General features: G+C 33.7%; 2 protein-coding genes across 2 annotated transcripts; one reads left to right on the top strand and one right to left on the bottom strand.

Annotated features, from left to right (window-relative positions):
• Positions 1-633: 633 nt before the first annotated feature.
• Positions 634-2,807, top strand: LOC131072543 (transcription factor MYB1). Its single transcript, XM_058008716.2, has 3 exons — positions 634-909; positions 979-1,108; positions 2,121-2,807. The coding sequence occupies exons 1-3, from the start codon at positions 702-704 to the stop codon at positions 2,716-2,718; spliced, it is 936 nt and encodes a 311-aa protein (XP_057864699.2). The 5' UTR covers positions 634-701; the 3' UTR covers positions 2,719-2,807.
• An 8,290-nt stretch (positions 2,808-11,097) lies between these two features.
• LOC131858793 (glycine-rich RNA-binding protein 10-like) lies at positions 11,098-12,774 on the bottom strand. The gene is made up of 3 exons (XM_059212245.1): positions 12,705-12,774; positions 12,333-12,427; positions 11,098-11,451 (listed from the first exon to the last, which is right to left on the bottom strand). Exons 1-3 carry the CDS (start codon positions 12,772-12,774, stop codon positions 11,098-11,100), a joined length of 519 nt encoding a protein of 172 aa, XP_059068228.1.
• Between the last annotated feature and the right edge of the window lie 2,997 nt (positions 12,775-15,771).

Genomic DNA, 15,771 nt, shown 5'->3' with positions numbered 1-15,771 from the left:
ATTATTAAAAATAACTATTGATGATTGAACTCCAAAGTAATTGCTTCATCTTCAAACTCTTGCTTTGTATTTATTCCCAATCTTCAGACTCTTGCTTTGTCTTTATTCCCAATATTCTTTCCAAAGTAATTGCTTCATCTTCAAACTCTTGCTTTGTCTTTATTCCCAATATTCTTTACAAAATACTTGCTTCATCTTCAAACTCTTGCTTTGTCTTTATTCCCAATATTCTTGGTTCCCATCACTTCAAGCCCATGTGCCATTTATGTTTTCCTGAACTTTTTAAGCGTGGTACTCCTCTTTGATACCAGGTCTGCATTATCATATTTTTACTGAAATCTGTCTGTTTGTCAAATGAAATTTGTGGTTTGGTTGGATGAATCGATATTAAATAAGAATAAAATAAAAATGAATCATTTTATAATCCACGTTTATTAATAAACCATTTTATAGTCTACAGTATTGGACAAATGGAAAGAAATATTACTTACATACCCTGAAACTTTACAGCAAGGAATACACTATTAGTCTGTCCGGAAACTACAATTGTACGAGTTTGTATGATTCACATGGAGCTTGATTTGGGTCACGCCAGGAGAGCTTTCTTTCTACATTGAACATCATATCAATTGTTGAAGAAAGAGAGAGAATGTGGACATGCTAAACATGCTTAAGACTGGGTCATTTGGACCACCATTGTTATGTTTGTTGTAGCATTTAAACATGCTTGTCTTGATCTAATCAACACAGGTATTGCATCAGAAAATAGAATGGATAGATCTCCTTCTTGCTGTTCTATACATTCTGCGATCAACCGTGGGGCCTGGACTGCCAAGGAAGACATGATTTTGAGAGAATATATCACAAATCATGGGGAGGGAAGATGGAGTTCTATACCCATTAAAGCAGGTAATTCTCATTCATTTCGAGGAAGATCAACATCGTAAGCTATTTTATTGAAAAGAATTTATTTTTCAGGTCTGAATCGAGGTGGAAAGAGTTGTAGATTGCGATGGATGAACTATCTTCGTCCAGGCATTAAGCGTGGAAACATTTCTGCTGATGAAGAGGAACTCATTATTCGATTGCATGGACTTGTGGGTAATAGGTATAATATTATCTTCCTTTTGATGATGGATTTTTGGGTATGATTTTAGAAAAAAGAAAATGTATACACATGATAAATTGTTAAGTAGTTCTTTAATATAAAATCAAAATCAAAACCTTTTAAAGCTTTCAAATTGAATCGATCGTTCCTGAAAATAATTAAAGCCAAGATATCATAATTTAGATTCTCTCTTTTAAATCTATTAACTGAAACAGCAATATTAAATGTTATTCACTTTAATAGGGGCAGGTAAAGGTAATTTTTGATCAATTTAAGCTCATCAATTACAATCTCTCTCTTGTGTACATGTCATCCTGAATATATATTAAAGTCTACTTTGATTTTTATCCTAATCTACTGAAAGGTTCGTAGAGATAGCTCTTGGAATATACACACTCCAATAACAAATGTCAATAAGGAACTGAGATTTAGCGAAATTTTTGCAGTTCCTTATTGACACTTGTTAATATTCATGTGTGAAACTTTATACCTGTTGTGAAATCTTAGTTCATTATTAATAAATCACTAATTTGCTGTTGAACAGTTCCAACTAGCTGTCAGGTCTATTAGCATAATAATAAGGAAGTTGTTGAGTTTGTTGTATCTATAAATATATGCATCTGTTAATGAATAAAGGATGGAATGAGTTTCTTTCTCTGTGAATAAAGGATGGAACAAGCCCTTCCATTATTCCTTTTTCTGTGTGAGTATTTCAATTATTCAAAATTTTAATTGTAATCTCATTGGAGCCCAAGCAGTTCATTATAGATTAGTATTATGTGTTAATTTATGATATTACTATCAAGATAATCTTATGTGATTTTTTTGAGTCAAACACATTGATTCATACTTTATGAGAAAAGGTTTGCAAATATCATTTCTCATGAGAATGAATGATTCATTTAGCACTCATTATTCACAATCTTTCCAAAAGATTACCCATCACAATACTATTCTGACCTAAATGCACTTAACCATGAAATGATAACACATTGTTTAATGTTATATACAGATGGTCTCTGATCGCAGGACGACTGTCTGGTCGAACAGATAATGAAATAAAGAACTACTGGAACACAAAACTAAGCAAGAAGTGCCTTCCACAAAACATTAAAAAGAATCTTGCTCCTCCTGGAAAACACCATATCCTGAAATCTGGTCCTGTCAAATCAAAGGCGGTTAGATTATCAAGGTGCTGCAACAGAATTTGGGTCACTAGCATTTCAGATCATCGAGACTTGAATACCCCTGTTGGTGCCAAAATAATGAAGAATTCCAAATTGTTATGTGAACAGAAGCTGTTGACAGAGAATGACTCTGGTTTCATCGACCTTGGAATTCAGAAAAGCTCTACTCAATGGGGATTTCCATCCATGCAAAATATTGATCAATTTTCTCCGCCTTTCATGCCCAATTTAGTCGAGTCACCATTGCTACCTTCTAAGCATGATACAGAAAACGAATCTGAAGCATCAGGGAGTTTATTGAATTTCAATCAAATGCAAACTGTGGACATTGATTTTCTCTCGTGGCCATACTATTATCTGGACAATCTCACAATCGAAGGAAGGCCTGATAATATCTTTGAACAAGGAATGGAAGGAATCTAAAGATGTTCTCAGCAGTATGATTGGTTAGATGAATTACAATATTTTTAAATCTTCTTGTTATTTTTGTTATTTTTGAGTTTGATTGTGTGTATCAGTATTTCAGATCACATTCTGTGATCTATCATAAAAAATTTAGAGGGTTCAAAAGTAGAAAACTATTACAACGCAGAAACAACAAGAAAAACTGTTATGATTTGTGGAAAACTGATAGACTTATGAATTGTGGAAAACTGATAGACTTAATATTTTTAGATGTTGATTCAAATTGACAACTGCTTAAATCAGATAATTAAAATAAAATAAATCATAAAATTATTTTAAACAAATAAATAACTCAGCTTACTGATACATTTATCTATCTTCAATTTTTGAATTATATTCACTTACACTTATGTAATGTTCCAGAAGTTCAACTCAACTCATTGACCCATGTTTTCTTTTTCTCACTAAATATCATGGAGCTGTACGTCATAACATGAGAAATAATTTTGCAGTAACAGGGATTCTAATTGATACTAGTTATACAATGAAGAAAACGAGGAATCTCCTCGTAAGAGGAATTTTTTAAATTTTTTTGGTCAAGGTGTGAAAAAGATATGTAGAAACATGTTTTGAATATTTTAAGGTTAGCCGAGAATCTTGACTAGTCGATTTCAGTGTAATCTTTTACCTACACAGTTAATGCAGAACTTTGTGCGTTTTGTCCGGATGGGAATATTTTAAGGTACTAGGAATGGAACCCATATAGCTCCAATGGGCACGCTCATAGTGCCTTTTACTTCTAGTAAAAATTTTGTTGAAGAGAAGATAACTTTTAGTACGTATCGTTAGCAATTAAGACAAAAGAAATGCATGTTTTTTTCAAAGTTAAAATGTGAAATTTTTAATGAGGCAATGATGGAGGATGGCTTTTTGTGCTGCCAGGGTTTCTTGTTTTCCTCTGTGTCTACTGGTTGTTTGTGTTGGCCTTGCATCTGCAATGCGTGAAATAAAGGTATTCCCTTGTGAATAACGGAAATAAAGGTATTCACTTGTGAATAACGAATGAGCCTTTTTTTCACTTTCATTAAATTAAAGAGGGATGAATTCAATAGACTGAATCCCAAATGAATGTTGACTGGCTTCTATATCTTGTTGTCTTTTTGAGTTAAAAACGAATTATGAAAAATGAAAATTGAATGCAAGATTTAAGACTAAAGATGTGAAATTGACAAGAGTCAACATGTACAGGCAATTTCAAATGAAATATGTAGACAAAATGTATAGATATGGAAATAAGAAGCAAAGAAATACCTATAGTGCATTTTCTTTGTACTTTACTGTTTTAAATTATGGCTAAAGCAGCTCACTTTATAAAAGCTCAAAATAATGTTATTATTGATTAGGAATGAGTAGCTGTTGGATCTTTTCCAATCCAATGAAGGGAAAACTTTAGTGGAAAAGAAGAAGATAATTCATTTTCAAATGAGCATTGTTCCTCCATGTGGAAGGTAAAAAGAGGAAAGAAGGTCGAGTTGTAACATTTAAAAGAACGATTTTTGTGTGCCATGACTCATAATGGAGAAAGGACAGGTGTCTTTCATGTAGCAAAGGAAGAAAGATGACTTTGGGGAGTTGTTCTTTGTTTTTTTTTCTAGAAGTTTCTCAAGGGAGTTTTTCATCAGAAAGTGGGGATGTGCCAGGAGGAAGCCTTTATGTTTGGTTTTTCTAGAATTAGCTGAAGATGGATGGACAGTGCAATATTGCCTCTCCCATTTTCATTGTAATATATGCATCTAGTTAGAAGGAGGAGCAACAACCACTACATTTAGTTTGAGATACTCAAATGTGTCATTAGAAAGAGATTTTGTAAAGATATATGCAACCTAATCCTTTGTGGGTACATATTCTAACGTCACTTCTTGATTTGTAACTTTGTCCCTTATAAAGTGATGCTAGATAGATATGTGCTTGTTTTTAGAATGCATGACTAGATTTTTTGAAATATTGATGGCACTTGTATTATCACATAGAATAGGATTGGGCTTAACATATGTTACCTTGATGTCCTTCAAGATCTATTTCATCCATAGCCCTTGAGTGCAACAAGATGTTGCTTTTATATATTGTTTTTCTATTATTGATAGGCGCACTGAGTCCTACTTCTTAATGAACCATGAGACGAATCTACTTGCCTAAAATAAGTTTCCTCTATTGGTACTTCTATCATCCACACTACCAGCATAATCAACATCAGTTTAAGAACTTGAATCAAAATCATTACCCTTTTGATACCATAGTCATAGTCTCAAGTGTTTTTTAAATATCTAAAGATTCTTTTGACTACCTTCACATGAGTTTATTTTGGATTAGCTTAAAATATTACAAACAAACATGCCACATGCATAATGTCAGGCCTAGATGCATTAAGATATAGTAGGCCTCCAATCCTAGATCTATATTGAGTCTAATCAACTTGAGTTGACCTATCAACATTTCTCGAATGACGAGCTGTTTCCATATGAATACTTATCAGTTTACAATTATCGTTACCAAACTTCTTCAACATCCCCTTAACATAATTATCTTGAGAGATAAAGATACCATCATTTAATTGAGAAATTTGATTTCCAAGAAAGAAGGACAACTCACCTAACATAGACATCTCAAGTTCATTCTGCATTTCTTCAACAAATTTCTTATACATTGCATCATTTCAACCAAATATAATATCATTAACATACATAACAAAAATTATAATTCTTTATCCTCATTTTTATATAAAAATTTCTATTTGCAGTACTTTTCTCGAATCCCTACTAGTGTAATTACTTATTTAGTCTTGTATACCAAGCCATAGGAGCTTGTTTGAGACTGGATATATTGACTTCTTGAGTCTACATACCGTTTTTGGTTCTTCAGAAACCTAAAATCAATTAGGATACTCAATGTAGATTTCTTCTTCTAGATAACCATTAAAAATGTATATTTAAATCCATTTGATATACCTTGAAGTTCTTGTGTACAACAAAAATAAGAGACATTCAGATTTCTTCCATTTCGACCACAAGAGTAAAAGTTTATTCAAAATAAATTCCTTCCACTTGAGAGTAACCTTTACATACCAACCTTGCTTTGTTTCTTACAACTTCTCCATCTTCATCCAATTTGCTTTTAAACACCCATTTTGTTACTATAACATTTTTGCCACAAGCTCTTGGAACCAATTCTCGAGTTTGATTTTCCTCAATATGATATAGTTCTTCTTTCATTTCTTTTATCCAACCTTAATCCTTTCTGGCATCAATAATAGTTCTTGGTTCTATATTTGACAACAAACAAAATTTTAGTTGTTCATTTGTCATTGCAACTCTTCTTCTAGTCCATGCTCCTTCATTTTTGTCTCCAATTATTTAATCTTCAATGTGATTCCCTTGGAAATATTTGGTAGGAGTTTTAGGGTTCTTCTCGGGTATTTCTTCCTTTTCTTTAGGTGTTTCTTCTTGTTCTATGTTTGGAGGTTCATTACATTCATAGCCTTCTAGTTCTCATGTGTTTTTGTGCATCTCTTCATCTTTGACATTTCACTTTTAATTATATTTCTCAATCTTTTGTTGTAGCATCTATGCATCCTACCACTGTTTGAGTATCTGATAATGATTCCTTCATTAGATCTAAAATCAAGGTTCCCCAAATCTTCATCTCTTTTGATATAACATTTACTACCAAAAACTTTGAAGTATTTAATACTAGCTAGTCTTCCATGCCATAGCTCATATGAAGACTTGTCATTGTTCACTCTTTGTTGTCTTCTATTAAGAATATAGATTGTAGTATGAAATATTTCTTTCTCATGCATATTAGGTAGATGTGATTCTTTGAACATTATTCTTGTCATCTCCTTAATGGTTTTGTTCTTTATTTCTATGATATTTTGCTGAGGAGTTCTAGGAGTAGAAAGATTCCTTTTCAATCCATGTTTTTCATAAAATATTATAAACTCATTTGAATTTAACTTGATGAAGACAATAAATTTGTGTATTTAGTGTTTGTAGTGCATTTGGGAAGTATGAAGATTTCCTAGTGAGTTAGGAAATTGATAATTTTGATTTTACTATAAAAACCATATAATATTGTGTCAATTGTCTATTTTGCATGTCAATTATATATCTAGTACAATTTTTTTTATTTTTTTTATTTTTAAAATGATTCATTCAAATATACAATAATATGTGTAAGGAGAAGATAGGTGATATGAATACTAAGGAAACATGTAATTCAATGTGTCATGGGAAACCTAAAGTAAATTACTATAACTATGGTAAGAGAGCATTGGTAGGGCATATATGAACAAGTAATATCCAAGAGAAAAAGAGGGAATTGTATCTCATCTAGTAATATCCCAAGATTTTGAGAATTAAAATCCTTATTGTGACAAAAAAATTGAATTAGTAAACATAGATACAATTGAAATTCACTAATACATAGAATGCTATCATCTATGTCAAAATAATTAGCAAGTAAGAACAATTTCACATGTAAGAATGAATCACTAGAATATAGTTTAATTTAAATTAATATTAATATAATAATTTCATATATTAATAAAAAATAAAATGATATAATTTAGTTAGGATTAATATTAATAAAATATAATAATTATCCCATAAACTAATATTTTTTTATAAATAGGGAAAGTAATTTATTATTTTATGAAAAACAAAGTAATATAAAAATAGTTTTGTTAAAGTGTTGTATTAATATAATATAGTATAATTTAATTAGCAATAAAAAATTATTTTATTAAATTAATAATATAATACAAGGTGGCATTGTTGGGAAGTTCCTGTCAAATGTTGACAACATGATTTTTCTATTTGTGTTCCTACAAGCTATTTCATTTTTTGAATTTCTCTTGCTTCTAATGGATTCTTTATACCTATCGAATTCCTTTTGTAATGTATTATTTGAAATAAAAATATGAAAACTCACAAATATCATTAATCATGCGAAATAGAGCTACATGGTATTTGATAAACTATGTTGCTCATTAGAATTAGGAATTGAGAAATAATCTTACTCAGTCTCCAATTTTGTAGTTGATTAGTTGATGTGGAGCCATGATCCAAGTTGATATGTGTTGATGGTGTTTTGATGCACTATTGAACACAAAATAAAATACCAAAGGTACTTTATCCTCTCTTGATAAAAAGACTCTCAAATGCTAAAGATTCGCATAAGGATCATTTCAAATGACTCCAAGGTTCTCTTAAGTTAGGTCGTAATGTGTTGGATAGTTTCAATGGTATTGATGTGATTTGTTGTAACTACGAGGGGACTTGCATTGAACACCTGAATGCTTGAATGATTGATGGAACATGGGATGTCACTTGACTTAATTTTTGAAAAAAAAAGAAAATGGACAAGGGTTAAGAAGGCTATTTTAACTCTAAGAATGTAGGAGAAATGGATGATCTTTTATGAAACTATAACTAAGTTTTGATTTGACATGCTATGAACATCTCCACACGGCTAGTGCGATCTTCTAAGGATAGCTTTATGATGTTCAAATCACCAATATAGGCATAGACACCATCAAGTTGATTCATATCAATGAAGAAGTGATAATTGAAGTTAAGATTAAGCAGAATGATTCTAGTTGACTACGCAAGGAAAGTTTGCAATCAACAAACCACTAGTAGTATGGATATAAAATTTCACCATTGATCATACAAATTTCTTCCATTCATCTAATAACATGAAATTAAAATTGAGAACTAGAGACAATGCAAATTGTTAAATCAACATATCAATTTCACCATATCTTCAATGAATTTTACATGTCTTCCAACAATGTCTTGGCAACAATATTTGCCTTCTCTTTCTACTGTACTCTAAAAACTAATTGCTCTTGAACTACTACTACTAACTAGTGACTACTGACTATTAACCTTACAAATGAAGAAATGAGGCCTTTTATAGTGCTCTCATTACATTTGAGTGGCCCAGATCAATTTGAGATCAATGGCCAAGATTACAAGATAGAAACCCTAATTAGGGTTTGTTGAACCCATTACAAAGTATTTAATGTTTGACTAGTGATACAATTATACTTGAGAGGACACATGTCCCTTTTAGAAAATTTGACCAATAAGTGACGAGGGTATGCAAAATCAATATCTGTGCCCATATGATAGCTATCTGGATGAGCTAAGTTCATTGAATCTAGATGCCTTCCCTTGAAATAATGTGATTGGGTGTAATGATGAATAAGCACCACCTCATTTTGATTGATCTTTGTAACTCATCACAAGTGTGTAATTGAATGCGACATATCTCTTGATACTCAACATGTGTGAGTGCTTGATGTGATGATTACTTCGGTCATGTCGATCTTCTAACTTTGATTAACTCTTCTGAAATGATCGCATGTCTTGATCACCTATAGTCATGAGATTTCATCTAGCTATACTGGTAAAGATTCTTGGACTTCTGAAGGAAATTCAAGATTATAAATATTTCATCTTGAGTGTGTGATTCTAATGCTTATCTTTTTCTTTGATGTTGATAGTTGTTCGCCACGTTGATTGCTTTCATTCGACCCTACTTCTCTTTGCGTGATCTTGCAACTTGACAATCACTTTCTTCGACAATCTATATCTCTTTCATCTGTTGCTCTTCTTGTGGAGATGTCACATCTTGCTCATCATCATCTTCAATGTTTATGTATGTGTCGGTACCTACTTTGTCATTGACTGGTTTGGGTGATGGTACTTTGTCTTGTGCAACCTGTTATTTCCCTTTGGTGCGATAATCACTCTTCTATCGGGATCGTGGTGTCTCATGCATCCAATGGTGATCTCATTGCACTACGCTGCTAAAGGGGAGTCGACTACCTTGATGATGCCACTCTCTATCATTGTTCTTGCAGGTCTTGTTGGTTTGGTGGTGTAGAACATGCCTTGAAATTTCTTCATTTTGATGCTTCCAAGGTTCATGCCACCTACGCTGCTCCAATATGATGTGATCTTCAACTCCAAGATGACACTCTTCGAATCCTCCTTGATAAGCACCTGTCATGATCCTGCGATCATGTGTCTATGAGAATTATTTTAGTTAGTGTCACATAATGGCATGTATTTGTAAATATGTAATCAATTATCCAGGCATGAAAACTTAATGAAAATCTTGTAATTTTAAATTATGCCTTCAACCATTGATTAAACATAATCATCCTTGATCAAATCATAAAAATTTCAAAAATGATATTATAATTGAATCAGACAAACCAAACACAATCTGATCAAGGGAATTTAGACAACTTATTTCAACATACTCCTATTCGGTTACTTCCTATGATTATTTTGATCAAACAAAGTGATCAAAATGAATGTCAATTTGTTGTCCCCAAACTGACAGTGTTGTCGCCTGATATGTATTCATTGCCTTGATGACCAACTTCGATAAGGGTATTCATTGTCGCAGCTTAGGTGTATTTTTGCTATCACTAGGTCTCGGTGGTCAATCTCCAAAGTTTCAACACTATCACAGATCAAGGTGAAGGTGGCCTTGTAGTCGAAGTATGAAGAACATTGCTATTCGTGGATCACCTAAAATGCCTACACAAAGCACTTTTTGTAATACTTGTTGATATCAACCAACATTGTGTACCTAATTTTCTGCATCTCCAAAGCCGCCCAAGATCATAATCTTCTGTAAAGATTAAAATGAGCAAAGAAGCGAAAACAAAACATCAGAAAAGAAAACACACAACACAACGTTTAACGTGGTTCACCACTAAGTGGCTACGTCCACCAGAAACATGGGGAATTATCTTATTAACCAATATCAATTCTACTACATACATGACTGCACTCAATCATTTATCGACATCTCAGATATGAAATGAAGAGTCTTCTGGGGAAGACAAACAACCATGTGACTCTTGGGCTTCATATACCCAACAATCTCCCCCATGAAGGCCAACCGGTACAGCCATGCAGTGAGACATCCTTGCTCCATCTCAAAACTTAAATTACATCTTTCTTGCAAGATCTTAACTTCGTGAACTCTTGTTCATGCACGCTTCAAAAAATCCTTCTCCAAATCAAAGCGGACTCCTCAAAATCAAACAACCGAACATTTTCTCTTACAAATTTACAGAGTACAAACTCATCCATTAATCTATACTCGAGGACACCATACCCTACAGGTTTAAAATGCATTTTTCATCCTTACATCTTGATATCAACAATCCTACTGGCACACCACTAGACATTATATGAAGGACAAATGTTTTTTTGTCTTTAACCACCTGCTTATGCAATGAAGGTGGAAGGAGTGGCTGCATGCTCCCCATGCAAATCCACATTTTTTGTTGATTGCAGGATTCGAATGACATTATACGTAGAGTTCCATGATGGAGCTTTTATAAATACCACAATTGTCAGACACAATATCCCAAGCCCAAAGCGCTTTGGATTCTCGAAGCCCTCCATTCATATAACCACCTGCTGCAAAGTTCCCTTGCATTGGTGCCGGAGCAGCATAACCAGTAGGACCATACCCTGTATATCCCCTTCTATCCCCTGCTGTAGCATTTTTATACATGTTATTGTCCATACGACCATAATTGCCACCACCATGATTTGAACCATAGCCCCCAAATCCTCTGCCCTGACTGCCCGTGTTGCCCTCTTTTGGAACTGCTTGCTTAACCTCAACAAGTTTATCATGTAGTTCATGGAAACCCTTCTACACCGCATCCTCCACAACATCCTCTGAATCAAAAGTAATAAATCCAAAACCACGAGGCCTCAATGTGCCACTGTCATACATAACAACAATGTCTGTTATATTGCCAAACTACTCAAAATACTTTCTGAACTCATCTTCTATTAAGGTTGTTGGTAAAACTCCCACAAAAATCTGCTTGGTCCTCTATTCAAAACCCTGAGTAGGTCTAGCATTCAAACTCTAAGAGGCTCCAAAAGTTTGGTTTTGTTGTCGCTACTACTGCATCCACATCTCTGGTGGGGGTTTGTAAATCTCCTCTTGTTTCATCATCATATTCTCCAGAGCAGCCGGGAGATGTTGTTCGACCAATGGTGAGCATCCAGAACTATCAAGATTAACACTTTGACCATTTGGGGAAGAATTCTTAGTACCCGCATCAAGCCTTCTACTGCTTTGACTGTTCGGAGAACTCAATCCATGCAAACTGGATGAGTCATTATAGGATGGAGAGACACAACCGGGGAATGAAGAAATGGTGGGAAGCATGTATCTTGAGCTCACTTCGTGACTTTTGACCTTCCTTAACAATGGCTCTTCATCTCCTTTGTTCCCCAACAAACTCTCTGTCTCTGAATCAGTAAGTGATTCCTCTAACACTGCAGACGTTGTAGTTGCAACCCGGTACGAGACCCTTGCTACTCATTGTGTAGCATCTAGATGCCAATCACGTGCAATCAATGCATTATGCATTCCACTCTGCCTCTACTTCTGCAATCTTCATCAATAAGTCATCACTCTCTTTTTCCTTTTTGAAATCCCATTTCCTCAAAGACCATATTCTCAGCCTTTCCAAAGTCTTCTAGATCCTACGTAGCCTTGAGCCAAAGGCTCTCTCCCACCTCCTTGAGCTCTATAATCCCTGTGCTCTTGGGATCTTCATTCGCCAGGAACCCCGAATCCTTTTGTGGATTCTTTCCACCAAAGAAAGGCTTTCCTATCAACAAGACATGCATTTTTGTGAGGAAAGAGTCCTCTATTAGGAACTTCCCATCACTTTCCTCTTGCTAAAATACAATCTCTTAAGAAAAAAACCCATTCTTTCTCAAAGTTATCTTTGTCAATATTCATCATACAACACAAAACCATCAACTTTTGGTCCATACAAATCAATTTTTTTGTGAGTAGGAGATTCTCTTCCTTCAACCTCATAAATTTTTTTTTTTCATAATCCTCCCAAGTCTTGGTCTCAACTTAATCAACTTCATCCTCACTCGCTTCAGTGTCCTCCTCTTCAGTCAAATCAAGAAATTCTTCAATAGAATCATCATTTTCGTCTTCCATCTCTTCTCAAGCCAATCTGACTTTGATACCAATTGTAAAGATTAAAATGAGCAGAGAAGTGAAAACAAACCAGCAAAAAAGAAAACACAAAACACAAGGTTTAACATGGTTCACCACTAAGTGGCAACGTCCACCTGAAACATAGAGAATTATCTTATTAACCAATATCAATTCTACTACATACATGACTGCACTCAGTAATTTATAGACATCTCATATATGAAATGAAGAGTCTTCAAGACAAACAACCATGTGATTGTTGGGCTTCATATACCCAACATCTTCAAACATGAATCTCCCTATGTCAGAATCGTTGTCTTAAATTGCTGATTAATTATGCTGATGAAAGTCACCAATCGGTAGCTTATGAGTATTGATGATTACTGACTCGAATTTTATGATATATACAACGAAATCGCCCTATACCTTGATCTAAAATATGATCGTTGATAACTCTAATCGCTAAGTATCGCTTCACCCTAATGGTGTAATGGATCATCTTGGGTAATTCACATTGAATAGTTTGCATTTGAAAAATCGTGACCCTTTCTATTTATTCGACGATCTCGGATTGGTAAATTTGACTGGTTAAATTGCTTCGCTAGGATGTTAATGCGATCTAATCGCCACCCTCATTAATGGTGTTTGGGTGCCTTAAGTGAATGCTTTGTACCGTTCATTAAATGAACACTTTAATTTGCCTTTTAGCATACCATATGAAATGTGATACCTCTGTAAATGTCCACAACATATATTAAATGGTCGCTTCCTTGGTACAAATTGGAATTGCTTCAATCTTTGCACCCTTTAAATCTAATCGATGAGTGGCTACCATAAAATGTGATCAATAATGCCTTTGTATGAGGTTCTGAACTTCGTGAGCTTGAATTGAACGGTGCATATTGATTCAACCAATAGCACAAGGAATCAATTTAGTGGCTTCCATAGCGTATGGTTCAAATGTGAGAATATCATCGTTTAATGCCCTCTTGCATATGCTTCGACTGCCAAATGTATAGTTAACTGAGCTCACCACCTTCATTAAAAATCTTCGAATCGATCCCCAGGGGTGTGTTGAGTCTTGCTTTCAAAGTCAAGAGTTAGCCGTCTTGGGTTCTGTGAGATCCATCTAAATGTGTTTCGCTAAATGTCTCTTCATCAACTCCTTGATTCATCACGTTGAACGCGACGTGAAGATATACCGTACAATGCAAGTGTGGTGGATAACGCTTGTAAGTGCTCAAAAGACTTAGTTGTTTTTTCTATTGCATTGATTTTGTGACATCATCATGTGACGCTCAGGTTGTTCATTTCTTCATTCTTCATTCTTCATTCTTCATTTACTGTGCAACATCTTCTTTGTTAATCAATTAAGTCTTCAATGTGTGACACGCGCAAGGCATGACAAGCACAATGCTATTGCGTAAGCGCAAAGGCTTCACGCGACATATGTAAAAGCAAAGCACGACGTATGACCATGCTTTAGTCAAAATTTTCATTTTCAAAATTTTTAAATTTTGAATCTTTTAATTTTTTTGGATTTTTGAAATTTTTTACTTTTTCTATTTTTTGAACTTTGAATTTTGAATTTTTTGTGTATTTTTCAATTTTTTTAATATTTTTAAATTTTTTGATTTTTTGGTTTTTTATTTTAAAAGACGCTAACTCTAAAATATAATAAACTAGGACACTTATATTTACAACTATACTTCAAAAAGTGGGGGTCCCCATTTGCAATGGGGCGATGTGTGAATATGTCACAACAATATATATACGAATCTTAAGAGAAATAACACAAATTAGAATATGAAACTATGTTGAAAATTGAAATTATTTGAAGAACAATTGTATGAAGTACAAACACTAATGCAATTGCATTTTCAACATAGAATATTAAATAATAAAATTTTAATACCCAATATGATGGACATTGAATCAAAACATTAATTTGATAAAATATTGAAAATCCATAAAACCCAAATGCAATAAAACAAATTGAATTGCAAAAACCATCATGATTCATCATTAATTATTAATTTCATTGTTGTCCTTTTTTTATAATTTACTGTACTACAAGATAAGACTTGTTTGAAATTATTATTGACAACCTACACAAAAAATAGGTAATGATGGACCCTTTATTCTACCATAACTCTAGATATTTCCTTCAAATCACCTTCAAACAACCATGAATGTTTTCTTAAAATATGATGTCAATCCTTCAAGAAATTGTAAAATGAATATAGGAGCAATTGGACCCAAATTTTAAATCATTTAAAGGGACCCCATTTGATTGTTGCAAGAATTTGCCTATAGCAATCCAAGATCTAGAGGCCAACGAATAGCACCAAAGAGAAAGAGAGAGAACAAGATAGAAAATAAAAAACCATATTCTCATCAAGATACAAAAATAGATCAACTATACAATGTACATGTGCCTTCTTATAAAGGTAAGGCCATAGGAAAATGAGAGCACACAATCATGACATGTGGCCCAATGAGATACAAGGGTAGGTAGTGGTACGTAGGAGAAATAATAGATAGTTCCACTAAATGTGGATCACGCACCGAAGGTGGACTTATCATCCCACTATAAGTGGATATGAAAATGTGACAACAAGATAACACCACCAAAGGTGGAATTTCTCCTATAGCCATATTCCCTAGATATGCAATTCCCTAAGTGTCTCATATGCAAATTACTATGAAAGGCATTATCCTAAGTCAAATTAAGTAAAGTATAATCATATGAGACATAAATTAAACCAACATTTGCATTCCCCCTTAAGTGCAACTTAGGGGAATATAGACTCCAGCTAACAATGGAAGATGGGTCCTGACAACTAGGCCATTATAGGAACCCATGTAGAGATGCAATGCAATCTCAAGCTAGGCAATCCCACAATATTGGGTTACATTTTTTGGTACATCCTTATTTTTGTTGAAATCATATATTTTTTATAAAATATAATGATTTAAGCTTTGAGAGGTCCCATT

This window comes from Cryptomeria japonica, chromosome 10 (assembly GCF_030272615.1).
Source record: "Cryptomeria japonica chromosome 10, Sugi_1.0, whole genome shotgun sequence".
Classification (NCBI taxonomy): Eukaryota; Viridiplantae; Streptophyta; class Pinopsida; order Cupressales; family Cupressaceae; genus Cryptomeria; species Cryptomeria japonica.
The sequence above is the reverse complement of the archived record's forward strand: the minus strand, read 5'-3'. Positions and strand labels throughout refer to the sequence as shown.